This window comes from Trematosphaeria pertusa (assembly GCF_010094035.1).
Source record: "Trematosphaeria pertusa strain CBS 122368 unplaced genomic scaffold BU26scaffold_9, whole genome shotgun sequence".
Lineage (NCBI taxonomy): Eukaryota > Fungi > Ascomycota > Dothideomycetes > Pleosporales > Trematosphaeriaceae > Trematosphaeria > Trematosphaeria pertusa.
This window is the reverse complement of record NW_022987220.1, coordinates 1,121,498-1,146,820: the sequence shown is the minus strand read 5'-3', so window position 1 is coordinate 1,146,820 and position 25,323 is coordinate 1,121,498. Positions and strand designations below refer to the sequence as shown.

The 25,323-nt window shown below is 53.4% G+C and overlaps 13 protein-coding genes across 13 annotated transcripts; 7 read left to right on the top strand and 6 right to left on the bottom strand.

Annotated features, from left to right (window-relative positions):
- Window positions 1-466: 466 nt before the first annotated feature.
- Window positions 467-1,930, top strand: BU26DRAFT_606383 (Aldo/keto reductase). The gene is made up of 4 exons (XM_033835664.1): window positions 467-583; window positions 632-910; window positions 962-1,380; window positions 1,438-1,930. Exons 1-4 carry the CDS (start codon window positions 479-481, stop codon window positions 1,613-1,615), a joined length of 981 nt encoding a protein of 326 aa, XP_033682447.1. The 5' UTR covers window positions 467-478; the 3' UTR covers window positions 1,616-1,930.
- A 98-nt stretch (window positions 1,931-2,028) lies between these two features.
- On the bottom strand, window positions 2,029-4,015 carry BU26DRAFT_566420 (uncharacterized protein; the record flags this gene model as incomplete). The annotated part of the gene is made up of 4 exons (XM_033833520.1): window positions 2,029-3,218; window positions 3,276-3,480; window positions 3,529-3,779; window positions 3,955-4,015. The coding sequence occupies 4 exons, from the start codon at window positions 4,013-4,015 to the stop codon at window positions 2,029-2,031; spliced, it is 1,707 nt and encodes a 568-aa protein (XP_033682446.1).
- Window positions 4,016-4,663: 648 nt separating this feature from the next.
- On the top strand, window positions 4,664-7,435 carry BU26DRAFT_506680 (P-loop containing nucleoside triphosphate hydrolase protein; the record flags this gene model as incomplete). The annotated part of the gene is made up of 3 exons (XM_033826937.1): window positions 4,664-6,191; window positions 6,281-6,394; window positions 6,495-7,435. 3 exons carry the CDS (start codon window positions 4,664-4,666, stop codon window positions 7,433-7,435), a joined length of 2,583 nt encoding a protein of 860 aa, XP_033682445.1.
- A 46-nt stretch (window positions 7,436-7,481) lies between these two features.
- On the bottom strand, window positions 7,482-9,072 carry BU26DRAFT_520600 (NAD(P)-binding protein). The gene is made up of 2 exons (XM_033829327.1): window positions 8,964-9,072; window positions 7,482-8,862 (listed from the first exon to the last, which is right to left on the bottom strand). The coding sequence occupies exon 2, from the start codon at window positions 8,835-8,837 to the stop codon at window positions 7,719-7,721; it is 1,119 nt and encodes a 372-aa protein (XP_033682444.1). The 5' UTR covers window positions 8,838-8,862; window positions 8,964-9,072; the 3' UTR covers window positions 7,482-7,718.
- A 427-nt stretch (window positions 9,073-9,499) lies between these two features.
- BU26DRAFT_506678 (FAD binding domain protein) lies at window positions 9,500-10,889 on the top strand (the record flags this gene model as incomplete). The annotated part of the gene is made up of 3 exons (XM_033826936.1): window positions 9,500-9,989; window positions 10,044-10,422; window positions 10,490-10,889. The coding sequence occupies 3 exons, from the start codon at window positions 9,500-9,502 to the stop codon at window positions 10,887-10,889; spliced, it is 1,269 nt and encodes a 422-aa protein (XP_033682443.1).
- Window positions 10,890-11,578: 689 nt separating this feature from the next.
- On the top strand, window positions 11,579-12,892 carry BU26DRAFT_506677 (uncharacterized protein; the record flags this gene model as incomplete). Its single annotated transcript, XM_033826935.1, has 1 exon — window positions 11,579-12,892. The coding sequence occupies one exon, from the start codon at window positions 11,579-11,581 to the stop codon at window positions 12,890-12,892; it is 1,314 nt and encodes a 437-aa protein (XP_033682442.1).
- A 1,233-nt stretch (window positions 12,893-14,125) lies between these two features.
- Window positions 14,126-15,693, top strand: BU26DRAFT_506676 (HET-domain-containing protein; the record flags this gene model as incomplete). The annotated part of the gene is made up of 2 exons (XM_033826934.1): window positions 14,126-15,310; window positions 15,676-15,693. 2 exons carry the CDS (start codon window positions 14,126-14,128, stop codon window positions 15,691-15,693), a joined length of 1,203 nt encoding a protein of 400 aa, XP_033682441.1.
- A 307-nt stretch (window positions 15,694-16,000) lies between these two features.
- Window positions 16,001-16,961, bottom strand: BU26DRAFT_347986 (uncharacterized protein). Its single transcript, XM_033822405.1, has 3 exons — window positions 16,761-16,961; window positions 16,577-16,687; window positions 16,001-16,525 (listed from the first exon to the last, which is right to left on the bottom strand). Exons 1-3 carry the CDS (start codon window positions 16,789-16,791, stop codon window positions 16,083-16,085), a joined length of 585 nt encoding a protein of 194 aa, XP_033682440.1. The 5' UTR covers window positions 16,792-16,961; the 3' UTR covers window positions 16,001-16,082.
- On the bottom strand, window positions 16,567-17,877 carry BU26DRAFT_348024 (uncharacterized protein). Its single transcript, XM_033822406.1, has 2 exons — window positions 16,761-17,877; window positions 16,567-16,687 (listed from the first exon to the last, which is right to left on the bottom strand). Exon 1 carries the CDS (start codon window positions 17,574-17,576, stop codon window positions 16,836-16,838), a length of 741 nt encoding a protein of 246 aa, XP_033682439.1. The 5' UTR covers window positions 17,577-17,877; the 3' UTR covers window positions 16,567-16,687; window positions 16,761-16,835.
- A 335-nt stretch (window positions 17,878-18,212) lies between these two features.
- BU26DRAFT_552177 (uncharacterized protein) lies at window positions 18,213-19,322 on the top strand. Its single transcript, XM_033832141.1, has 2 exons — window positions 18,213-18,653; window positions 18,712-19,322. The coding sequence occupies exons 1-2, from the start codon at window positions 18,349-18,351 to the stop codon at window positions 19,100-19,102; spliced, it is 696 nt and encodes a 231-aa protein (XP_033682438.1). The 5' UTR covers window positions 18,213-18,348; the 3' UTR covers window positions 19,103-19,322.
- Window positions 19,255-20,680, bottom strand: BU26DRAFT_347982 (uncharacterized protein). Its single transcript, XM_033822404.1, has one exon. It carries the CDS (start codon window positions 20,413-20,415, stop codon window positions 19,489-19,491), a length of 927 nt encoding a protein of 308 aa, XP_033682437.1. The 5' UTR covers window positions 20,416-20,680; the 3' UTR covers window positions 19,255-19,488.
- A 1,240-nt stretch (window positions 20,681-21,920) lies between these two features.
- Window positions 21,921-22,798, top strand: BU26DRAFT_407097 (uncharacterized protein; the record flags this gene model as incomplete). The annotated part of the gene is made up of 2 exons (XM_033822877.1): window positions 21,921-22,242; window positions 22,296-22,798. Coding segments are annotated over 2 exons (825 nt in total), but the record flags the coding sequence as incomplete, so codon positions are not given.
- Window positions 22,799-23,228: 430 nt separating this feature from the next.
- BU26DRAFT_566410 (HET-domain-containing protein) lies at window positions 23,229-25,121 on the bottom strand (the record flags this gene model as incomplete). The annotated part of the gene is made up of 1 exon (XM_033833519.1): window positions 23,229-25,121. The coding sequence occupies one exon, from the start codon at window positions 25,119-25,121 to the stop codon at window positions 23,229-23,231; it is 1,893 nt and encodes a 630-aa protein (XP_033682435.1).
- Between the last annotated feature and the right edge of the window lie 202 nt (window positions 25,122-25,323).

The following is a 25,323-nucleotide window of genomic DNA, read 5'->3' as shown; positions in this document are numbered from 1 at the left end:
ATCTTCCGAGGAAACGATAGGCACCGGCGCCACTTCGGAGCACTAAACCTGCGACAATTCAGCCACTGCGGGGTTACAGCCGGTCGCCAGACTGGGACGGCAGAGGCATAGCTGCCCAGCTGCCATTGCCCTCGCCTGTCCGCAACAGAATCCAAAAAAAAAGTACCCAAGGTACAGCAAAATTTTTGTGAATTACCACTCCAAGCGTCACCTTCTCCATCTGTTGTAGAGGGTTGCATCATTCGCGGAACAAGAGGCAAAGCGGCGTCGTTACGTCATGCACGGAATAGGAAATCGTAAGAGTCCACCAATCAGGACCGCAGCTGCGTCGTACCCACTGCACCCCTCCGGTTCCACAAAAGTTTTGTTGGAGTTTCCGAGGGGCTCAAAACCTTTCGATAGCTCAGCTCATTTTTCCCCTTCGTCTCATTGAACACCTCTGCTCCTCCCAAACGCTCTTTGATTACTAGAAAACAACATGTCCAAAGAAACCGTCAAGCTCGCCTCCGGCAAGCAAATGCCTCTCGTGGGGTTCGGTCTCTGGAAGGTTCCGAAGGAATCAGCCGCCGATACAGTCTACAACGTGAGAAAGCGAACTGATGTGCGTGAGATGCGCTAACAAGCTCTTCAGGCCATCAAGGCGGGCTACAGGCTCTTCGACGGCGCATACGACTACCAGAACGAGAAGGAGGCCGGCCAGGGCATCCAGCGTGCCATTAAGGAAGGCCTCGTGAAGCGAGAGGACATCTTCGTGACTACGAAGCTCTGGAACAACTACCACAGCAAGGAGCATGCGTTTCCCATGATGAAGGCTCAGAACGAGGCCTGGGGCCTAGGGTACATCGACCTCTTCCTCATCCACTTCCCCATCGCTCTGGAGTACATTGACCCGGAGAAGAAGCGATACCCGGTACGTCCTCACTCCCTCTAGATCTACTGCGGTGGCTAACTTCAAGCTCAGGGCTGGTGGATGGAAGATGACAAGACCGTCAAGCCGGCAAAGGTCTCTTTGCGGGAGACCTGGGAGCAAATGGAGGCCCTCATCGACCAGGGCATTGCCAAATCGATCGGCGTGTCAAACTGCCAGGGGCAAACTCTCTATGACCTCATGACTTACGCCAGACATCCCATCTCCAACCTCCAGATCGAGCATCATCCGTATCTCGTCCAGCCCGGTCTCATCAATTTGGCGCAGACGCACGGCATCGCTATCACGGCCTACTCCTCGTTCGGTCCTCAGTCGTTCCTCGAGCTCCCGGCAGACTTCAGGGACAGGCCGAGCAAGGTGGAATTGCTGTTCGACGCGCAGCCGATCAAGAGCATTGCCGAGAAACACGGCAAGACACCGGCGCAGGTTCTGTTGAGGTGGGCTACGCAGAGGTATGTCTGGAACAAGACTTATATCTTGGGCGTATGGGTTGCTGACCGTCATAATAGGAACATCGCCGTCATCCCCAAGTCGAACAACCAGTCCCGTCTCGCCCAAAACCTCGATGTGACCAGCTTCAACTTGTCCAAGGAGGAGATTGACTCCATCTCCAAGCTGGACCAGGGACTGCGTTTCAACGACCCGGGACACTACCTGCCGAACCACCCTCTCCACATCTTCGCGTAAGCAATCTTAGAGCGTCAGTCTTAGACTACTGATCCCCTTGTACTGTGGGTTATACGCAAGATTACCAGCGCTGGGGTCTGCTATGTGACCCGAAAACGGGAACTAGATGAATGAGGGGAAGTCGGGATGAGGAATGGTTCACAAACTTCACACTGGAGTGCAATGGCGGTAAGATAATGATGCGTCGTTCCAATAGATTAGGATAGGATATACCGCGCGAATGAATGCAGTTCGCAAAGCAGAGCTTGCGACACGTGACGTCGCTAGTGTGTGCACGGGCCGGCCATTGGATCCGCCTTCTTTCCGATTGCGCTCATCCTCCACATCATCACCCCCCATCTCTCCAATGCTCTTCCATCGCAGCTTCGTATGTTTCCAGATAGAAAATGAAGCGAGGTGGTATTTTGCTTCCACTACGTGCCGTTCTGCGCGGATCTTGTTCTCCCGAAGTCCAACAACATTCCCCGTCCGGAGACGGGCCGGTCGAGAGCCTCGCCTGCGCTGAGCGAGATCCGTTGAGAAGCTGCCACCTCCTTCACAACGAGCGTGCTTCTTGTGCTGCTCGTTAGCATGAGCTTGACCATCGGCCCGTTATCCCCAGGCGCCGCGAGAATCTGCAGCGCTCGGGCGACGTCGCATAGCTTGGCGCCCCAGCCATCTTGTTTCCGCTCGAATTCAGAAATGCCTTCGACGATGCAGAAAACCGTCGCCCTTCCAGGGAGTCGTTGGACTAGGCATCGGAAGACGTGAGATAGCGCGCCGAGTTCCCATTTCTCCAGATCCAGGACTAGTCGCTGCGAGTTGATGAAGTCGAGCCGGGGCGATTCCGTCCCGGAGCGGAATAACAGCTGGGCGATGAGGCTGCGCATCAATCCTTGGGGGCCTCTAAGAGAGTCTTTTGGATTGGAATGCAGGCTGCATGAGAAGTGCAGAACGAGTGCTTCGCGGAGCGTTTTCAAGTGGGTGGCGAAAGAGGCGCAGAATACGGACATTGGGGAGATCCTTCCGATTGTTGCTCTATCGCAATGGGCATCCACGAGAATCATTCCAGACTCACTACTCCTAAGCCACCTATTGAACCCTCGCTGGAGCATCAACGCGTTGCTCTGAGCAAGTGCAGAGGTCTCCAAGCCATACCCCTGGCGAATGACGTATTCGACCGCTGCGTTCGCTTCGAGAGGCTCGACGTTTAGTATTTCTAGAAGCTGCGGGTAACACAGCAGTGCTGCTGGCAAGGGGCGGCGTGGTCCACTCTCGGCTAACTCGATGCTCCTCGATTCAACGCCTGCTTGAACCATTTGATACAGGTAGGTATGAATGTGGGCGGCCAGTGCGGGACAAAGACTCCGAATTTCCACTTGTATTCGATTCTTGAAACTGTCCATTCGGCGGAGCATTTCCTGCCGTGTGCTATGGACGGTCTGTCGCACAGCTTTAACTTCTCGTAAGCCTTCGTCCGTATTTTTGTATGTCCGGGCTGATTGTTGACGGTCTAGGTTCTGGACGCAGTGTTCGAGCCGTTGCGTGGCATCCGTCACGTCTCCGAGAATCACATCTATCTCTATTCCTTCGTCCTGCGGCGACGCCACCCGACGAAGAAAGTCTAGTATCGGGCCTCAGCGTGCGAGAATATTTGCAAGAACTTAATGGCTCTACTTACTCCTCTTACCACCCTTTCGGAGGAGAATCTCGATGAGGTCCTTCATTCCTACGAGTAGCCTTTCGAAAAGATGGCTTGTGCAATCTCGGAGGGTATCATCGGATGGATATAGCTTGCGGATCTGGCTAGCCCGGTCGACCGTCTCCGGGATCATCCGGAACGCTTGGAAGATCTTTTCACGATTCTCTTCCCGCTTTTGTATGGCCTGCAATGCCTGTTAGTGGAGGTCATCTGCTGCACTAAACTCGCAAACCTGGAATACCACGGCCAACCCAGCTTGTAAAGCGTTCAGCCCAAGGTCCTGCGGTATGAATGCCGTCCATGGACTCAGAGTATTGGAGATTGCCGCCCCGTGTCGAAGGACGGACCGGATCTTGTTCTTCTCCCCTTTCGAGACATACACATCCTCGGCTTTTGCCATTTGGTCCAACACATCTTGCCATGAGCAGTTCGAGACATCGAAAGTGATCTTTTCGCCAGAGGCTTCATACGCTGCTAGGATATCTTGAAGATCAATGCAAGAGTGTCAGCCGACGTATCCCACGCAAACTCCTATTGATATCTTACCGATACGGTTGCTTGACGACGAAAACCGACCTCTGTCTGTCGTAATCCGTATCGAATGCCATAGCTGGTAGCATTCGAGCGCCCTCTACGCTCACCCACTGCCGGAACGTACGTAGCTCTGAATCACTGTTGCAACGGGATTTGAGAGATTTGGATAAGGATGCGGGCTGCATCGTGGGCAGGTGGCGAAGAAAAAGTACCCCACCCGGCTGGGCGGAGGAGTTCATGGGCATTCTGCGATCCACGTCGCTACCGTCTCACGACACGGTACGACCATCCCAGCACGAAGGGCCGTATTGAGTGCGCCTGTTTCCTAAGTCACACATTGTGGCCATGTCACTTGAAAATATTGGGAGTGAGGAACCGTGGGACAGCGCCCTGGTAACACCTGCCCCTACCGGATGCGATGGCGTTTTGACTGGGATGAAGAACCCCGTTCTCTCTTCCGTTTCGGCTGCCCCACGAAAGTCAGGCTGGGCACGCAAGCCGCATTATTTAAGATGCCACTCGTCCCGTTTCGCAGTTTTCAACGTTGCAAAAAAACCAACGATTACAAGGTATATCGAGAGCCTCGACATTTGGAAATAGGCAATCAATGCCCATAAGACTACTGCGAGCTAAGTCTTCCAGCTGCAGTGCTCTATTCGCATTTGTGGGGGCTACGGAAAGGTCTTCTCACGTATCGTAAGCTCGTTGGATGCCGAAATTGTGACCCAGCTAACCCTAAGACAGATACGTCTCGATCAAGTCATCTTGGCCATTATCCCGACCTCGGAAGTCACAGTGTATCTAGTCGATACCTTGTCCTGGCTTCCACCGCAATGAATGATGTCCAAGAAGTTGCACTGGACTTCCTCAAGAGCTCATGTGAACGCGGGGAGTATACAATCCAGTATCACCGGACGGATGCCATCGAATACATCCGTATCAACACGGCGGACGTTATAAGCCTCCTCGCTACTTTGGTGTACGACAAGCCTCAAGGGAATCGCTGGTGCAGCGTCGTATTCCAAAGACCATTCCAATCATTGATTCAGCTACACGATGCAGCTCTGGAATGCCTCCAGAAAGTCTCATTCCCCCAACTGGAGACTTACCTGGAGTTCATGAACAGGAAAATAATGCCACGCTACCTTGAACTGCGCGCTGGCCGTATAGGCGACATATACTTTGGGGATCTCTGGTGTATGTTCCACGTGGGGGAGCTCATTTGCTCATACGGCCAGGAACACGCACAGCGCGATATCTTCAGCGAGGGAAGTTACCGACTGTGGCGACTAACCTCCTTTCGGACATGCCGACGGCGCGACGCAAGGTTGGATGCACCCGCGATAGCTCATGAGCTTACCTGCTACCGGCTTGATCACGACGGAGAAAAGTACCTCGCAGTAAGAAGGGTGTTTCGGATAGATCCTTACGCTGGGCCAAGAGATCCGCTAAGCCTGCCTGTTTTCCCCTTACGACTTCTGGAAGCGCATCGTCGACTCAAGGAGGATGCGTGCGCTCGCGGCAAACTTTTCACCGAGCTACTGCTCCGGAGATTCTATTACCATGACGCCTGGGCTTCTAACGTTGTTGGAGATAGCAGTATCGGACACAGGCGGCCTGATTACATCAAAGGCGAGGTCGTAATAGACTTGGCAGAGACGTTCCACGCCCACCCAACATTGAAGCCAACATGGGCCGAGGGAGAACTGGTGGAATTCCAAAGCATCGCAGTTTCAGATGACACAAGCTTTGACCCGCCAGTGGTAACACTTGATCCATGGGAGGATCTCTTAGCGGAGAGAGACAGGTCAGCCATCCCCCGTCCCGCGCCAACTCCGGATTACGTACCTTCTGAAGAAGATTTCGTCCTTCTTCCAAGATCGATTCCCGTCTATTCCATCAAAGAACGGCGATTCGTCATGGCGTCCCCGTTGAACCTGAAACCAATCGCTCAGACAGAGCAGATTTTCGAGACGTTGAAGATTCCAGTAGAGCATAAACGAATTATTCGAAGCTTGCTCAGCAGCCACTTTCAGCGTCGAGAGCTTGAAGCTAGAGGACACAAGATCGGTTCTCAAGACATGATCAGTGGGAAAGGGCAAGGCCTAGTCATACTGCTGCATGGCTCGCCAGGTGTAGGCAAAACGGCTACGGCAGAGGCTGTCGCGCGGGAAACGAAGAGACCTCTCTTTGCCATCACTTGCGGCGACCTTGGCTATACCCCAGACCAGGTGGAACAGTCCTTGAAAGACATTTTCAGGTTCGCTTATCTTTGGAACTGCGTTACTTTGCTCGACGAAGCAGACGTGTTTCTCTCTCAACGGGCTAAAACCGATCTCAAGAGAAATGCGCTGGTATCAGGTACGTGCCTCCACTGTGCTGGGAAATCTCGGCAGCTTTTCGTCAAGTTCTATTCCTACAGACGAAAACTGTATGACATCGTATCCAAGGCGTTCCTCCGCCCATTCCTTCCATTCGCAGTTCTAATAGTCGTATTTTCAATTTCGGTCCGAAGTCGAGAGGTGCCGTTTCTTTTGCTTTTCTTGCATTCGCCCAACACGCTTGTGCGTGTCGGAGATCCCAAACAAATAACAAGCTTGTAATCCAAGACTGCGCACAGCTCCCGCTCATTAGATATTGAGCGGCTGGCTAACTAATCAACAGTATTCTTGCGAACATTGGAATATTACAGCGGCATGCTTTTCTTGACAACTAACCGGCCTGGGACACTAGATGAAGCAATCAAGTCACGAGTCCACGTAAGCCTGTACTATCCACCCCTGGGAAAGGAAGAGACTTTGGAGATCTTCGACCTAAATCTCTCCCGCCTAGAACAACTCGAGGAGCAAAGGAGCAAGGCGAGCGGCGAATCACCAATATACATCTACAAGAAAGAGATTCTGGAGTTTGCTGAGAAGCACTTTGCCGCGTGCGGCAAGAATGGTGGTGTTGGTCGCTGGAACGGGCGACAGATCAGGAACGCATTCCAAATCGCATCCTCGCTGGCCCTCTACGAAAAGCAGGAGAATCCGGGTGCACAGGCACAGCTTCGCGCTCAACATTTTAGCACCGTGGCCGCCGTTACCTCGAAATATGACGAGTATAGAACTGCAGTTCTCGGAAAGGCGGATGATGAGCTGGCGTATGAGCGCGGGGAGCGATTTGATGACGCCGAGGAAGATGCCACAGAACCGGTCAGCGCTCGGGACGGGAAATACGATTGGGTCTATAGCCCAAGCGCACGGGCCGAATCGAAGCGGCCTCCGCTGCCACACAGTCAGTCCGTGCCGCTCGACAGGTACACGGCGCAGCCGCCGGTATCACCCTGTCCTCCTGTTGGGACTTTGGATTATTGCCTTGATGTGAGGCAACAGGTGCCACATTCACCTATGACCTACAGACCCCGCACCCCGTTGACCGGTGAAAGTCCTTCGTCTAGAGTTCCGCAATACTATGACCGCCATCAGCGCTCGCATCCACTCGAAGCGCGGCAGATGCAGCGGAACGAGCACGTACCCCATTACGGTCAACGCCCGGCTGAGTACGGACGAGATGAATATGGTGCGAATGTCCCGCCACCATTTCTCGATAACGATGAGGAATGATGGAATGCGAAGTTGCACTCAGGCAGAGTGAGCTAAGGCTCCGTTATTGTTCAGCTATTGAAAGGGTTGTACATAGCTCTATGCATGTCGAGCTATGTCCATTCCTCACCTCAGGGAGGGAAAAAGTCCTCATTTTCCTATCCATCTTAGTTCCTTCGAAAATGTACCCCTTCCCTCAATTCCATCTGCGCCTTTGTGTTGAAGCAGCCTCCGATCGGCTACGCAAAGACATACCTCATTTCCTTGCGTTGAAGCTGTCCACGAACCTGCCGATCCCGCCTCCTCATCCTGACAGCACCGTTACGTCGTTGAATTTCATCCCAGCCGCCACTTCGAAAGCCTGTTCCCACTGCTCCAGGCTGAACTTGCCGGCCACGCTGACGTGGTTCAAGCTTAGGATGCCGTTCTCGATCATCTTGATCATGTCTCGCGCGTCCTCGGGGCTGTACATCCATTGGCCCTTGACAGTGAGACTCTTGTGAACAACGGACCGGTATGGGAAGACTGAGTCGCCAAGCAGTCCACCCATCAGGCTAACACGGCCGCCGGCTCGCAGGGACTTAATGGCGCTCTTCAGGTGCGCTGATTCGGTAGCGGCGGCTGGAGAAAGGTCTAGGAAGGCGTCGATGCAGCCAAACCGAGCCAATTCCTTCATCTCCTCCTCCTCATTCCCAGTCATGGGTACGGTGTGGATCCGAGGCGATAGCCCTTCCAGATACTTCATCGTGTCTTTATTGCGGCCCATGGCGATGACTCGCGCACCCATGGCGACAGCCACGACTGCCGCCGCTCCACTGAACCCACCCGTTGCCGGTGCGATAACGACCGTCTCCCCGGCTTTCACCTCGATGCTGCGCAGACCGCCATATCCCACGAGAGCCAATCCCGCCCACATCAGCTGTTCAATCTTATACCCAAGTCCGCCGGAGTCGGGAGAACCGCATAGACGTGCCTCATCCAGCGGGAAGCAGTTCTCCAGCGGCACTTTAGCGTACTGTCCGTAGGTGGACTCGCGCCACTCGCCACTCATGAGCTTCCTCGATCCGGGCTGCGCAAAGTCGGCGAATCCTGAGAGGAAAGCAATCGATGGGTCGTCGCGCGCATGGATGAAGTTGCTGAACAGAACGAGCGCGCCGGACTGGAGGGACACGGCATCGGGACCCACGGCGGCGACCCGTCCAATGGCCCAGGAGCCAGGGACGATGGGCGTCAAGTATCGGTTCGGCCAGGTGCCGTTGTATGCGAGCTTCTGGTAGGAGACGACTGCCGCAGCTTCGACGCGGAGAACAGCGGACCCGGGAACTGGCTGCGGAGTCGGGATGTCTTCTACGACGAGGGGCTTGCCGTAGTCGCGTTGGACGAGGGCGCGGTGTGTTGCGGGGAGGGCTTGTTGTGCCGACATGGTTACGAAGGTGTGGAACTTTGGTCTGTTCGGGTTGAGTATTCTGGAGAGAGTGAAGGAGTAAGGAAGGGTGCGAAGGCAGTGGTAAGTTGTGTTTATGGTTCTCATGTCCAGGGCTGCGCTTACCTAGGTTTCCTGCGCGAAAATAAAGGGTTCGAGCGTGCGGAGATAAGCGGACGGGGTGGACTTAGGAGTTAGATGAGGTCGTACAAAGGGACTGGAGCCTAAGAGCAGGAAGATTCGAGTGGTACTCAGGCTCGCAGGCGCCTTCCGCGTTGTTGGTTGTTTGCGTTTGCGGAGATAACGCTCGGAGTTAGTTCAGCCTTGCATGACGCACGACGCATCCGCCAAGAGAATCACGTGCGAGCACGGGTCTGCACTAAGCCCGTTCGAGCGGAAAAGTGCGAGGGAGGTGAATTTCATGCTTGGGGAGCAAAGGGCCCCTTTACTTGGGTCGGGGAAAACGGAGAAGGGCGTCGGATCTGTCGGGGTATGGTTCGGAGCGGGCTTCGGGTTCGGTGGAGATGTGATAAATATATAAGGGCGTGGAAGAGGTCATGCCGTACCCTTCAGTGAGTAAGAATATGTCCATTCTGCTCAAATCGTTCAAACTTCGCCCTTTAGTTCACAGATCCACCTTACGCGCTATCACCACGGCAGCCATGGTGAACGAAAAGAGACTCAAAGCCATCATCGCAGGCTCAGGCCTCGCCGGCTTGTCCGCTGCACGCATCCTCCGCGAGCACCACGACGTCACTGTATACGAACGCGGCGGTCCCGACGCTGCGACTGGCGGCCAAGGCATCATGCTCGCGCCCAACGGCGTTAAGATTCTCAACTCCATGGGATACGATCCCCATCGCGCTGGTGCAGTGCCCATCCTCGGTTTCCGCATGTACGACCAGAAGGGCAATATGCTGCAGGACCAGGACATGGACCTGAAGCCCAAGTATGGAGCAGATTGCCTGGGGCAGAAGCGCTCGGATTTCAGGGACGAGCTGATGCGGCTGGCGACTGCTCCCTCAGCTGAGCTGGGGATTGGAGGCGAGCCCACGAAGATGGTGTTTAACAATGCGGTTGTGGAGTTGGATCCGGATCAGGGTGTTGTCACGCTGGAAGACGGGTCGACGGCGACTGCGGATGTCGTGATCAGTGAGTAGACTAGCACGCATCTACCGCAAGCAAACAAGACTAACTCCCGCGCAGTCGCCGACGGCGTCCACTCACGCTTCCGCACGACCATCGTCGGCGCAGGCCACGAAGCCAAAAAGACGGGAATGACCTGCTACCGCGTCGCAGTCTCCACCGAGGACGCGAAGAAAGCCCTTGGCGACCTGCCCCTGCCCGACTGGTGGGACCCCGCGACCTGCAACAACCGCTCCTCCATGATCTTCGCCGGCGACGGCTCGCCGCGCTTTATCGTCACTTATCCGCTTCGCCACCAAACGTACTTCAACCTCTCGTGTATCTTGCAGACGCAGAACTCGAGCAAGAGTGCGACTGAGTCGTGGCATGCGGAGGGCGATCGGGGGAAGTTGCTCGAGGCGTTTGGCGATTTCAACGAGCCGCTGAAAAGGATTCTCGGGTAATTAATGCACTCTGTCTTCACCTCCTCCTCCCCCTCATGAACGCTCCAAAACTAACCCCCACAGCGCTGCAACCGAAATCAAAGTCTGGGAACTGCAAGACCTCGACCCGCTCCCTTCATGGGTGCGCGGCCGCGCCATGCTAATTGGCGACGCCGCGCACGCGATGACGCCTATGCACGGCCAAGGCGCCAACATGAGCGTCGAGGACGCGGAAAGCCTGCGCCTTCTCGCGCCGGGCACGAGCCGCGCGGACGTGCCCCGGCTTCTTCGGCTGGCGGAGAGCGTGAGAAGACCGCGAGCTAAGAGGGTGCTGGAGGATACGCGGAAGGCGCATTTTGAGTTCAAGCAGGGTGTGCAGATGGATGATGAGACGATGGATTTTGACTTTGGGTTTAGGTATGATGGGGTGTTTGAGGCGTTGAGGGAGAGGGAGAGGGAGAGTGGGGGAGGGGATCGAAGGTGAGGTGGTGGGGTTGCAGGAGTTCATGGGGGTGGAGGAGGGGATTGTGGTGTATGATTACTAGAGTAGGTGTCTTTAGGTTGGTCTTAGAGACGCATTATGAAAAGCTCTCCTCTCTCCAATCGTGGTCGTTTCCAGCACAGTAGGATTCCAACTGACTCGAAGATCGCAGGTTCGACAGGGACTGCCCTAGAGTACAGATTTCCCTAAATAGGAGCAGAACTCGGACTCTTGCAGTACTCTTTTAAGGTTCTTTACATTTTCCTTAGTAATTTTTAGATAGCTAGAAGTTATCTTAGCTAAGGAATTTCCTTGCACAGACTGTAAATGGCCCCCACCCCAAAAGGTAGAGTTGCACTGAAGATTATTGAAAAGATTGATTGCACCGAAGTATGTTAGGTAGAGAAGAAATTTCTTAGCAGTGAACGCTAAAAGTTAATACTAGAAGGCAGGGTTCTAGAAATCAGGGGTAACAGTGATTTAGGGGAAATATAGACTGTATTGTAGAAGCGAGATTTTCATATTTCACTGCCAGCATTCACGCTTGCGAGTAAATATACGTAACTTACGGCTGCTTCCTCCTCGCATATAAGGTTCTTAAACTCCCGAGGTCCTCACAACTAATATAAGGCATTACCACACCAGAATCTAGAACTAACTCGACTACCGCACTATCTACTCATCAATCCAGAATGTCTCTTGCAAACGAACCATTTCCTGAATCGCCAGCTCAGATGAGTCTGAAGCACTGCATGCCGAGTCTTCCAGATTTGCTAAGCAACCGCTTCATTCCCATTCAGGACGCCGTCCTATCCGCGTTGTCGCCGCAGGACCTTGCTCGGCTGAGTGGAGTCTGTAGAGATCTCCACAGCGTGGTTCAAGGGGCCCGAAACTGGGATAGCTGGCTCCAGACTTGGTTCAGCAACCCTAAAGACTTCAGGAGTCTCCAAGGCAAACTCAACGCTATTATTACTGGGAATCCGCTAATCGACTTTATTGCGAGGACTCAGCACTTCATTAATAGTGATCCTACCCTCAATGTCATTATTCCGGGGCCGGACCGGAAAGCAATGATGCGGTACTTGATCTCTGACGGATACGAGGCTCCTTGCGAGAAGGCCCCATCGGGTTGCGATGATTTCGCTTTCGACGAGTGCATTCGGCTCGTCCATCCGACTCGAACGGTCAATGGAGCAAACAAGGCGTCCATTCTAGTCGTCCGAGCCGAGCCCTACCATTCTCCCATACACCTGCCCTTGGACAAGAGTTGTGGAACAACGATCCAGCAAAACTACGCCACATGGAATAAGGTGTACTCGCTATTTCCTTCCTCCACATTCATCGACAAGGAAGGGTACTTGATGGTCGAATTATCGGAGCGAGTAGGGCCAACACTTTACCAGCTTTCGAAGGGAGGGTACAAGGCAAAGGATATACACTGGTTCGAGAAGAACTATAAGGCCCCCGGAATGACGAGCGAAATGCTTACGCGCTCTCGCCGCATTGGTGACCAGCATACGTTGGTCATCCGCCTCTCGACTGCGGATGTCTCGAAGCCGGCAGTTCCCGACGGTGCACTCGAATCCACCACCTTCTACCTATTCAAGGAGGTCAGAAACGGGATTTCCTTCTACGACGTCAACTGCAACATAAAAATTTGTCACCCAGTGCTCCGTTATGTCTACGAACTACTCTATGACGAGACGGATAATGAGTACAATAAATCCATCAGGCATCTGCAGGTCCGCCTGGATAATCTCGCTCGTATGGAGCTGTACAAAATCCCGGTGGAGCAACGACCAGCGGGATACCAGAGCCTTGTACTCAATCGGAACGTAAGCTGTACTGAGTGGCACTTCAATAAGCCTGATTCATGGACTTACTATGATGACGATGTGATCGAGTACTTGGCCAAGATTTGGCGTGACAGGGAGCAGAAGGAGCTGGAAATGAAGGAGTTGGAAGCTACACAAAAAGGGGCGAAGAAGCGGTTATTGCATCGCTAGGCTTTTCCCCATTGTGCCCATGCATCGTCTGTACATTGGCGCATTGGATTGCTGTTTTGTTCTTGTGCTCTAGTAGTTTCCAGTTGGGCATCGGGCTATGTAGCAAATTCAGATTCCAAGTTATCAGTCTTGAATACCCTGAGCTGCTACTAGCCTGTTTATCAATATTGTCTTAATGGCTACAACCAACCTCGAAGCATGATTCGGTCATGTGGATAAAGCGGTGCCGAAGTGACAAGTACGCTTGCCTAGATTTCATCACAACGCTGCTCCGAATATGCCTGTGAACGACGACTAATACGAGAAAAAGCAAAGCGAAATCGCACAACCCGTGCGAGTCCTCCCAAAAGCCTCTAGAGCCGAACTGACGGAGATGCACAATGTCCACTGCAAGACAGCACAACGCTGCTTAGGTTCCCGCGTGAAGTATATGATCACATGTACCACTTCAGCCTACTTGGTTCCACATTTCGGTCTCGCGAAGCCGACGTTGAGTTCCCAGCTGAAAGCGAACGAGAAACATCTAAGTATGGTGTTGGGAAACGGGGAGTGGAACTACGTCGCCACAGAGTATACCAATGTTTCAGGGAGAAAAGGAGCTCTGTATTGAGAAGTATGGGCGCCAGAGGGCCCTATATATATACACATGTTGAAAGGGGGGGGGGTACCAGGTAGCGTGAAACAGGGGTAAAACAGGTGGCTTTTCACCGCTAACACAATGGCTCCCTGAAGTCAACGAAGTGACAAGCTTAGTCGTCAATCCCAGCTGGCTCACGCGTCCCGGATAGAGTGGAGGGTGGAGATTGCTGGTGGGCGTAGGCGGCATATGGTAGTGGGCTTGGGGCGGCTAGGGCGGCTGGTTGGCTTTGGGAAGAGGTGTAAGTGCCGCTTCTTGGTAATAGCAGCCTGTCTCTTCGGTGGAAAATAAGGTAGAAGCCTGGAGAGGTGAGAAAGCCGGTGGGTTTATTTGGGCCAATCGCGTCGATTCGGAGGTTGTGGCTTGCTTACTTGCATCAAAGGCTGCAGCTGCACAGTGCCCCGCACAGCTCGCGATAGCCTCCCGAGCCTCCATCAGGCGAGCCACAATCATTCTACTCATCCAGCCACTCCATTGCGATTGAGGAGTTCGCGTAACAATCTTCTCAGTATTCGGATATCCAGGTCCGCAGAGGTGCACTACAAAGCTGTCAACAAAATCCGAACAAGGCAGGGAAAGAGGCCTGGAGATGAGCGATGGATCAGGCTGAAACCTCAGGCGCGCCATCTGAGGCATTAAACCACAGCAATTCGACTGCAACTTATGTCTACCGGCCTGTCGAGTCTGCTCGCACCATACGATTGCTCGAACTGTATCAGGGCGCGCACAACGATCCGCTGCGAGGAAATCTCTTCCACCTCGGTCTAGATGACACCTCAGACGAAGACTCGAGCCCTTCGTGGCCTAACGTATGGTTGGACGAGGAAACCAAGCACACTGCTACATCGTACGAAGCTTTATCATATGTCTGGGGCCCGCCGTCCTATACCCACTCGCTGAGTTGCGTCGAAGGCACCATCCCCATAACACCCAGCCTTGACGAAGCCCTACGACGAATCCGATTTGAGAATCGCCATCGAATAGTGTGGGCTGATGGTGTCTGCATTAATCAACATGATATTCAAGAACGAGGACACCAAGTGAAACTCATGGGGGTTATATACGACAGAGCGACGAAGGTGCTCGTATGGCTTGGACCTGACGCTGGAAATCGTGCCCGCGAGTCCTTTGACTATTTCAAAGGTTATCATTCACACATCAACGATACAGGAGACCGTCTCGTACTCGACATGGTACGGTACTGTCAGTGGTTTGAACGCCTGTGGGTAGTACAAGAGGTGGCTTTATCTCGCTCTGCTGTCGCTATGTGGGGAAATGAAGAGATGGATTTCGGACCATTGGCAGAAGCAATCCTAGACTACGATAAGCGCTTACCGAAACACACACTATGCGCGGCGGATAATTACGCCAAGCGTCGAAGCGTAGCCCTCGGGACACCTATTGATATATTAGCTTCGGCGAGAGGTTTGAAATGTGCCGACGATCACGATAGGGTATACGCGCTATTAGGATTCTCATCGCTCAGCCCCCGCTACATGAGGAAGATGGATATGGCCATTGAGCCAGACTATACCCTACCTCTGCACGACCTGTATTACGAGGTCGCGATACGGGCCATAGAAGGCGGTGCTTTCAGCGAACTCTTGACGCAAGTTGATCATGGTGGTGTCTTGGCAAGATGGCCCACGGGTCTCCCTTCATGGGTCCCCGATTGGAGAAAGTCCATAGCACTACCTCCTCGCATCGATCTCGGCCGTGTTACGCCATCGATCAATAAGGCAACCGCAAGCCTTAACATAACCGGATATTGTTTCGACGTGGTTCGTTCGATATCGAAGCCTCTGGTGGACTGTGTCGATACTTTTGGTTGTCAATGCAACGCTTACGACGCCATTGATTCGGTGGTCACGTTCTGGTCGCAGGATGTTCGACCGCTTACGGAGACTCAAACAACGTCCGGAGGCTTGTTGCCAGATCTAGCATTCTGCGGGGCTCTCTTGAGCCGTGCGGGATGGAGCCTGCCATCTAAGATTGACCTGAGCTGGGTGGCAGGCCAGCTAACCCGCTTCTATGATCTCCAAAACCCAACTCCCTCCGCAGAAGCCATGTTGAAGTCGATAGAGGAGAGTCGCCATCAATCGGGGGATTCTCGTTGGAGCCCACTGCTCGATGATACATTTCTCAGCTACTTAAAGGGCCGTAGGCTGTTCGTCACTGCTGAGAATTATATTGGCCTTGGGCCGGAAGCAATGCGCGCCGGGGATTTGGTTGCGTCTTTCGACGAAGAAGAGGCCCTGTTTATTGTCCGCAAGCAAGATCATTTTTACCGGTTCGTTGGCGCGGCATTCATCCCGGGATCAACGGACTCTAGAGCAATCGATCGCCTGATGAGGAACAGTGAAGGACTACGGACTTTCGAAATTCGATAAGACTAAAGGGTGTTCAGCTTGATGGCCTTGTGGCTCGAACGTTTTACGAGATTGTGAAGAGTAGAAAACGTATACGCGAAGTCAGCGCCAACCCAAGAACACCTAATCGTACAAACACTCTCCCAAACCCTGCACCCTCAAATCTATCCACCAACTTTCGCCATCAAGCAGCCTGCTTCGAAATAAAGTTCCCAATCTGCTTCGAGATATACTTCCCACCCTCAGCCTTGATCGCTGGCATGGCATACTCCTTGAAAATATCCTTCGCCTCCTTCTGCCACTTGCTCTCCTTGCGCTCCGGCTTCAGCCTCCGCTCTCTAGCATCGGGTGGAGGGCGACGCTCCCGAGCATCGCGATCGTGGTGTCGGTCCCTATCTCTCGGTGGTCCCCTGTCGTCATAGGCGTCGCGCCGAGGCCGGTTGTGCCGGTTATCCGACAGGTAGCCTTCGTCGCGCGGGCGGTGACGCCGACGGGCGTAGTGGTCGTCGTAGGAGTCGTAGGGCTCGGGCTCGGGCCGGCGACGGCGGTGTCGGGGCGGTGGACTGAGAGAGGAGGAGGAGGATGGTGATGGGGCTTTGTAGGTTCTGTGGCGGCGCGGACGGCGGTCTGAGGGCTAGTTAGCGTATTCGTCTTCGACTAGTTTGGAAGTAGCAGTACCGTCTCGTCCATGTTCATCCTCATAGCGTGGGCGCCGTGCGCGTTGGTGATCAGGAGGAGGTGGATGCCTAGGTCGACCTGGTTCGTAGGCGTCCGTGTACGTGGGCTCACCTAGAGGTTGGTTAGATCCTAATGTTCGTACGACCCCTCGGCCCACAAAGCGAGGATGATGTGTAGAACTTACGGCGTTGCTCAGCGGTGTGTGGAGAAGGCATGGTGTCAGTTACTGTTGAAGTCTTTCGTTTCTTGTGCACGATGCTTAAGTCTTGTCGGCAGCTTCGCACGCTCCCATATAAACACTTTCCACAATCTTGGCCCCAAGCCACGCCGTACCCCACAAACCCTGCATTTCTTCTTTTCTAGGCACGACGCAAAGTATGTCGTCATAGTCATCCCACCACCCAGTCGAGCCCTCTCTTTCGAAATCTCTGTCCCACACAGCCCACGAAAACTTCGTGTTTGCGTGGCTACACGGGACTGGATGGGAGATCACGCGATCATCATGCATGGTGTTGAAGTTGGCCGGTTCCACTGTCGGGGCTCCAAAAGCCTCGCCTACGCAAGCCATAAACGGTTGCCACGCACCCCGCGGGATGTCCTCTTTCGGCGACGATCTTCCCGACGAATAGCGTTTTGGGAGTCCTGCGCACCCCATTTGTGGGTAGCTAAGTGGAGTTCCCGCAGAGCCTCGTGATAGGGCGAAGGTTTTGAGGGCGTTCTCGTTGGGTTCTGGATCGGGTGGGAGGATCGGCGGCAGGTGACTGTAATCGGGGGGTAATGGCGGATGGCGTGATAGTCTCCGAGGCATTGTAAACGCGGGGAAGGTGAGCCTGGCTTTGCGCACTCGAATGAGCTGTTCAAATCCTTCCGGTAGTCTTCGCAGGTTTAGCAGCCTACTTAGCCAATAGAAAGCTGTCAATATCTCACGTGACCGAATCTCTTGCTGTGCCTCGGAGGTAGGCTTGAAGTATTGCAAGGCTTCTTCCCAAGCGACCCCCATGCGACTCGCCGTTTCGAATTCTCGTCGTCCTCCTACTTGTGGAAATCTGGCGATGCTGACTTTTCACTGCCGGATCGCTTCCGAAAATGGAAATCGCCAAGCCGATCCTGGCGGCTAGCTATTTCGGGACGGGGCTGTGAATTGCCGAACGTAGTCCACGCTTTAAGGTTATTTCTGTGCTTAATTCGCCCTGCAAACACCGGCGTGTATAAGCGAACAGAGGCAACAGCCCTATGAAGAAGTAAGGCTGCGATGCAGTAGAAATATCGGCTTCGCGAATCGGTCGGGTAGCGACGAGTGCATCAAACTTTTGCGAGTAGCAAACCCTGGAATCCAAAATCGTCACTGTATCCGGACAGTTTCATTGATGTTCAACCGATCAAGAAAATGGGGCCCCAAGCTTGTTCACTCGGAAATTTGATGAAACAAGACGCATCTTACGCCAAGGCCCACGCAGTGAGCGAGGCTCTGCTATACGAGGTGGAGGGAGGATGAAACATCATCTTTTGGTGTATCAATGTGACCGTGGCCCCAAAAAGAACCCCGAGTAGAACGAACATAGAAACATCAAATCTTGAAGAAAGGTATAAGAAGGGCAGGACTTACCAGACAGACCATCATCACAGCAGCTCAGTCTTCTACAGTTCCACTTCAAAGCCTTCTCTTGTCTTCATTCCTTTACGATCTTCGCATCGCGCTCAGGTCACCAACTGCAATCGCTCTTTTTGCCTTCACACTAAGCCTTCGCTTCACCATCCTTTCAACTTCCAAAATGCTCGTCGCAGCCACTTCCATCGTCGCTCTCTTCGCCGCGGGCACCTCCGCGCTCGTTCTCCCACGGGACGAATGCGCCGACGTACGAGAGTACCAGAACCTCGTTCAAAGCGCGCCGTTCTCCCCTGCGGCTGTGATGGCCACGAGCTTCACCTGTACCTCGACGCCTGAGGACAACTGCGAGCTCAGCAAAGGTGTGGGACATAGCGTTGGAGTCTCATGGTCCGTCAGTGGCAGCATAGACGTCGGCTTCGACCTCGGCAAGGTGTTTTCTCTGGGGGCTAGCGTCGGATTCGAATACGGGTAAGTACACAGGGCCATGGCAAGGATCCAGACATGAAGGGGCTGACGATGAGAATAGCTGGTCCACCGAAGACGAAAGTTCTCAAGAAGCGACTGTCATCTGCCCCGCAGGCGGCATCGAATGTGGCGCCCAGGTCACGTCCAAGCTGGTGACCATCACTGGCCAGACACGTATTCCTCCTGGTGGCCTCGGGTGCGCTGGCGACAACGACTGGCACGACTTTACCATCACTGCTCCGCAGAAGGAGACGAACAATCCCGAAGACCAGGCCATGAGCTTCAGCGCTTGTTTGATGAGCTGTGGCAGCGCGCAGTACCCAGAGAGCTGCGATGTTGCGTACGGAGGCACAACCGGCGGCAGTATCATTCCGATCTGCCCTAGCAAGTCTACCGCCCCTTGCCAGGGATCATTCGGTGGAACTTGCGGTACAGTCCCAGCGATGAACTAGAAGAGTAGCCCAGAATTCGGCTTGGAGCTGGTCTGATGCCCCTTTCAAAACGTTGGGTCGGAGCGTAGGAGGATCCCAGGCGGTTTGAGCTTGGTTGCATTGGGCGGCGTCTTCATGCGAGGTTTCCACGCAACCGTGTTGTAAGCGGAATAAGCGAGCGGTTTCTTTGATCTTTCGCATGTAACTCTGTACCATAAGTTAGTATCTGAAATATTCAGTCTGTGCAGTTGCAGAAGTCGGGTTTCCATTTCACCGCTTGTGCTTGCGCCTTGCGCCTGTTTACCGCGAATGATAGTGTTCCGAGACCGCACCGAGACCATTATGGCGCCGAATCTTCCCCGCCCGTCCTAGTGGAAAATACACGTGTAGCATCGCTAGGAAGAGCGTTACTTGATACCCGCCGTCCTGCCTTCCAACCTGACCTTCGTCAACGCAGCGCACAGCTGGCCCATGCGCAAGTTATCCTTTCCCACCGCATCCCAGATGCCTTGAACAGTGCCAAGCCCCATCTCCTTTGCGGCGCCCATGTCCCTCTTACCAATGTACGGTGCCACACCCGGATACACAGTCTGGATGGTTCCCAGGAAGATTTCCACACCAAGAGGTCCCAAGCCCTTGATCTCTTTCAACCTCTTCTCCAAGACTTTCTGTGCTTCTTGTGGAGTCTTCGCTTCGTCTTGTCCGGGAAGGAACTTCGCGGCGTCACCGTCATACTTGTCTTCAATGAGCTGAGCGAGATCGCCTAGGAACGTAGCTGTCTTCTCGCGATAATGCGTGTATCCGCCGTCCGTCAGCACTTCGGTTCGCCTCTCCCAGGTCGACTCCTTCAAGCTCTCAAGGTCGTGGTAGTTCTCATCGATTAGGCACTGGAGTGTCTTGTGTGCAATATTGTGTCCGATCCTGCCGGATGAGAGCAGCGCGTTGTAGATGTGGGCCAGGACCGTTTCAGCTGTTGGTTTTTCCGCATCTTTGAGACCTAGGTCGGAGAGAGGGACTGATCCAAATTCACCTATCAGGTTGTCGATCTTCGATCCGGCCGGCTTGGATGCGGCGGGACGGTCGGAGTTCTTGGACGCTGGCGAAGCTGTTTTCTGCTTCTTGTGAGCCGGCCTTTTGGCCTTTTCGTCTTTAGATGTGCTGCGCTTCTTCGGTGCCTTGGTCGAAGTCCCGTCTTTGGTTTGTAAAGCTTTGCCTTTGGCTGGCGCCCCTCCATCCTTACTCTTTTTCGCAGTCGGCTTCGGGTCTTTAGTAGCTGGTTTGCTAGTGGGCTCGCCTTCCTTCTCAGCTTGGGCTTGAGCGCGTGTGCGTGCCATTTCCGTGGCGTAAGCGTATATCCAGCTAAGATATTGTCGATAGTGTTTTAAATGGGTTCGTGTATAGTATGTCGGCTCCCGGTATGTTTTGTCGTTCGGAGTGGGCGCTATCTCGCAATGACGTCACACTGTTTCATCCAACCTCCCGAATTTCGACTTCAGCTAACTCACGCTTCCACCACCTCTTCACTCGTCTAACCACTATCAGGAGCCTCCCGGCCTCTCTTAGTCGAAAGCTATTAGTTCTACTAGAGTTTTGTTGTAGCATCCAATCAGGGCTGCACCCAAGATGATGGCTCTGGCTATATACACTAGGCTAGCGCGATCACGTAATTAACACGTGATCCTCAAATGTAAGTCCTCCTGCCGGGTGCCGTATGGCGACTTCCGCCAACAATATCTACGGGGGGGAAGGGACGCTAAGAGCTCCAAGCTTGCCTATTCCGTGCCGTACGCGGGAACAGATGCAACGGAGAAAATGTGGCCATGCAGTTTATGCGCCAGCAGAACATCAGTCAACCGTGACGACGCCAACGGAGCTCCCTTCTGCGCCAGCAATCGAGCTTCCGGCCAATGCACTGACCGTATACCAGCGGTAGATCGGAAAGCTGAGAAAAGGATTTCACGTTACACATCCTGCGAATCACCGTTTGCACATCTTCATCGCTATTCAATTCTGTCTGAGCTCAGCCATCCAGTCGGATATTCCATTGCATGAATTTTTGGCCATCAGCCTTTGTGAGACTCATGTGGAGCCACATCGTATCACAAGTTGGGCATCGAGTTAGTACTTGCGCGTCACATACCTCTTCCTACCTGCCCTGTCCTTTAACCCACCTTCTCCTCACCCACCGCCGCGTCCATCCAAATAAAAGCCCAAAAAAATAGCGCAAAAGAAATAGCGCAAAAGAATAAAGAAAGAAATAGCAAAAAGAAACCCGAAGGCCCAGAAAACCCCTATAGAATTTTGCTGTACTATGGTGACGACCATACTCGAACTCCGAACTAGGTCAATCCTAAAGGTTTGGCGCTCTATGGGCTGCGGCTTAAACGGAAGGGCAGTCAGACTTCCCAATCCGCGGCGCTGTCCCGGCGAGTCCAACAGCTGCTGACGTAGTTCGTTTGTTGAAGGATGTGCTCTTTTGTTTAATATATATACGACAATTAATTCGGATAGCGTGTGCGAGGGCGCACGTGGGGTGAGGTGAGGTAACGGTGTTTGCCAAATAGGCAGGCGCGCGACTGACCACTCCACGACCCGGGCAGCGTTTGACTCACGCACGCGCGCCCACCATTAACTATTAGTTGAATTTTCCTTCTTCTCTTTATCATTCCGCTTTCTCTACCGTCCCTTCACCCCGATCAGAAACTTTCGGTTCTCCATCCGCCCCAGTGCGAACATGGCAACGACGCCTCCGGCCTCCAAGAGGAGCTCTAACTTCAACCTTGAGAAGCAGAGCATTAACTCTCAGGGCAAGGAAGAGCCAACACCCCAGCAGCAAGACCGCAGAGAGCAAGCTCCCGAGGTCCTCAATGGCTACGAAGGGTACCCACCGGGCTATCCGACACTCGCGGTACGCATGGGACTGCTACCAGAGCAAGCTATCTTCCGCAAGTTCAACACGCTCAACATGCGCAACCTCCTTTATCTGCAATCCGAGCTATGCTTGCTCGAAGAGCTGCTCAATCAGTACACTACACGGGATGCCCTAGATGACACGGGGAAGAAGAAGCTATACGCGCGTGACTACGCCTGGATGGCGCATGAGGGAGATTCGAAGCAGTACGAGCTCATTATTCAAATCCGACAGAAGCTCAAGGAATACAGTACGTCGCATCCCGGCGAAGAGTCCCATGGATCCAAACTGACAGCCCTACAGATAAGGCATTGCTTCAAGTGTCTCAGATCCAGCACCTCAGCATACCGGAACGCCGCGACCTAAATAACATACAATGCTTCAACGCTAGCAATCACATGAAGTCCAGCCTTATCGGCTTGGATTGGAACACCTGGGGCACCTTCCTCAACCCTCAGGATTACAAGCCCGACATAGTGTGCTTGAGGCAGCGAAAGACCGAGGACGTCTTCTCGAATTTCGTCCTTCAGAACAGCGAGACTATCTTCAAGCTCTTCGGCCGATTCATGAAGCCTTCCCGATTCTTGGGTAAAGTGTCCATTCGTGATGATTCGATCTTTCGGGTCACCTTCTGGGTTACGTCGATGCTGGCGGCTACCATGCCCGTCGCCTCGGTCGCTGTACTGCCTAAGCTGGCTTTGGCTTCTTGGGGAGCCAAAATTGGTACAATGACGGGGTTTAATGCCGTTACCGCTCTCCTCCTGAACTGCCTTACGGACGCGAAGAGGGCTGAACTGTTCATTGTCCTGACTCTGTAAGATTTCGCAACATAAGAGAGGACAACCGCTAACGAGTGCAACAGATCCACCGCCCTTCAAGTCTTCGTCCTGAAGCTCGGATGAGTGACGGACTGATCTGAAGCCATACGTTCCCAGGAGGGTACTAGGTATGCCAAAATGGATTCAGTAAGGCGTGCAGAAAGACAGCCTAATGATTACATACATTAGTATACATGCCCCTACATCCTTGTCCAACCTTGAAGCCTCTCCCATAATATCACCCCCCGTTTTCTGCAAAAGATTAACTGCGTGTGTTGTACATGATATCTAACCGAAGGTGTACCATTGGTCATACTTAGGCTACCGAGCACTGACAGGAATACCGCATGGCGACGGCATGTACGGAGACGTCGACGCTAGAGCGCATCTCCTCGACTCTCCAAAAAGGACCTGCGAGCTATCTAATTTCCAATTCCTGCGGCTCTCCTGAATTCTCTTTCCATAATTCGAATCCTTCACCGTTTGCGAGTTGCGAAATAAATGCGGCGCCGATAAACCTGTAGAACTCGCCCTGCCGACGCAGAATGAATGGAGTGTCTACCTCCCCCAAGAATGCTACGCAATCCCCAGCGCGTAATGCTTCCGGACCAAGGCCGATGAAGCTCTTATGCGTGGCGAAAAGTTTACGGCCCCTCAAGAACTTCGAAAACGCGATACTAGCGTGTCCCGACCGGCCCGAGTCGACCACACAGACTTTGCTGCGTATGGACCGCAGCATCTTGTCAACCGTGCGTGTGGATTTTCCCATCCCCGCAGCCCATCGACTTGATTGGCAGTAGTCGTAGAATTTGAGTGTGGCGTCAAGGCCATGGCTACAACGCTCCCAATTAAGATTGTCCCCGCTCATCACAGCGTCGCAGAAGGCGTATAGGGGAAGTGTCCCTGCAGATAAAACATCCTCTTTCAGCATGGGTTCTATCACCGAACACCAAAACCGTGATATTGAGACGACGTCTACCATATCAGTTTCTGCTTGAAAGCACGGTGAGGACACGGAAGTGACGGTATCAAGACAAAACCCCTCAATGTGAAGACTGCGTGTGGAGGCATCCACAAACGAAGGCAGTTGCCCTTGGCCCACCTGTGAAGGACAGGATAAGATATTTGGCCGTCTCCAGTCTGGGATCCAGGATGGAAGCTCGCTGGGCCACTCCTCTGCGGAGCTCCCGTGATCGGTGAGACACAGTAAGGTCCACAAGCCTCCTGAGGCCATTGCCCTACAGGCAATTTCATAGTAGAGGTCGCTTACGGATTGCGTATAGTCTGGCTCGATTGGACTGCGACCCAAGCCTAAGGTTGGCAAGCCGAGGAGGGCGTAGACTCTGTCGCGATCATCTGAGCACTTCAAGCCCCTCGCCCAGGCTAAGACTTGTAGAAGATCAATGTCCGGACTTGAGTGATCCAAGACGTTTGCTGTACAAAGCTTGTGCTCCGGAAGCACAGCCTTACAAGTTCTTATGGCTGAAGATATTTTCTGAAAATCGATCTCTTCAGTGCCCCAAACGGCTACGGCACAACGGGCCAAGGCGACCTCTTGAACCACCCACAGGCGTTCAAACCACTCACACTCGACCATCATTTTCACGAGCAGCATTTCTCCGTATTCGCGGCTTCGGTGGTCGTACTCGACGGGACACAGCTGGTTAAAAGCGGTAATGATCTGTGCGGGCTCGTCGACCATGATATCCGTCTCGAAAAAGGAGAAGGTCTTGTAGGCATTTTTGTTGTTGTCGGGTCCTAACCATACAATAACTTCCTTCGCTCCAGTGTAGATAGTGCCCATAAGCTTCACCTGATGTCCGCGCTCTTTCACGTCATTTTGGTTAATGCAGACGCCGTCGGCCCAAAGAAGACGAGTGCCATCCCTTCTCCGAAGTCGTCGCAGAGCCTCAGCAAGATTGGCAGTCATTGGGATAGCACCACCTCCATCGACCAACTCCAGAGCATGCGTGAATAGCGGCGAGCCCCAAACGTAAGATAACGCTTCGTATTGCGGAAATTCGCGTTCGGTTTCAGGAAACGGTGCATCGTCCAGGGCATCCGTGAACATGGCCTCCTCCAGGTCGAAGTCGCGAAGGTTGCCTTTCAACGGCTCGTTCTCCGACCCCGCGTGCAGCTCCAGCAAACGTATTGTATGCCGCGATTCCAACGGAGTGTAGGTGTAGATGGTGCTAGCGTCGCGTTCCTTCTCTTGCGCCTGATCTAATTCCGTCCTTGCCCTCATCGCTTCGCGCACAGCCTTCGACGTTACGCTTCCCTTGCTGATCATGCTTAACGTAATATTGGGCATTTTTGTAATCTAATGGATGGAGAATAGAGATGAAGGAAGCAGTGTGTGGGCGTTTAGGCTTGATGTTAGACAACAAGGAAACGGTAAGCGGGGCTGTGCAGAGATGCAATCGAATTTCGCAGCAAATATTCACACTAAAGAGTACTCAAGTGTGAACATACTATAACGTACATCCACCTATAGCGAAACAACCCCTATAGCG

Bases quoted from the DNA above. Each gene is read 5' to 3' on its own strand.
- BU26DRAFT_606383 (XM_033835664.1), top strand. From the start codon at position 479: ATGTCCAAAGAAACCGTCAAGCTCGCCTCCGGCAAGCAAATGCCTCTC. The intron at 911-961 runs GTACGTCCTCAC...CTTCAAGCTCAG, and splicing joins CGGAGAAGAAGCGATACCCG to GGCTGGTGGATGGAAGATGA. The intron at 1,381-1,437 runs GTATGTCTGGAA...CCGTCATAATAG, and splicing joins TTGAGGTGGGCTACGCAGAG to GAACATCGCCGTCATCCCCA.
- BU26DRAFT_520600 (XM_033829327.1), bottom strand. From the start codon at position 8,837: ATGTCGGCACAACAAGCCCTCCCCGCAACACACCGCGCCCTCGTCCAA.
- BU26DRAFT_347986 (XM_033822405.1), bottom strand. From the start codon at position 16,791: ATGCCTTCTCCACACACCGCTGAGCAACGCC. The intron at 16,688-16,760 runs GTAAGTTCTACA...ACCAACCTCTAG, and splicing joins ACACACCGCTGAGCAACGCC to GTGAGCCCACGTACACGGAC. The intron at 16,526-16,576 runs GTACTGCTACTT...ACTAGCCCTCAG, and splicing joins GGATGAACATGGACGAGACG to ACCGCCGTCCGCGCCGCCAC.
- BU26DRAFT_348024 (XM_033822406.1), bottom strand. From the start codon at position 17,576: ATGGGGGTCGCTTGGGAAGAAGCCTTGCAATACTTCAAGCCTACCTCC.
- BU26DRAFT_552177 (XM_033832141.1), top strand. From the start codon at position 18,349: ATGCTCGTCGCAGCCACTTCCATCGTCGCTCTCTTCGCCGCGGGCACC. The intron at 18,654-18,711 runs GTAAGTACACAG...CGATGAGAATAG, and splicing joins AGCGTCGGATTCGAATACGG to CTGGTCCACCGAAGACGAAA.
- BU26DRAFT_347982 (XM_033822404.1), bottom strand. From the start codon at position 20,415: ATGGCACGCACACGCGCTCAAGCCCAAGCTGAGAAGGAAGGCGAGCCC.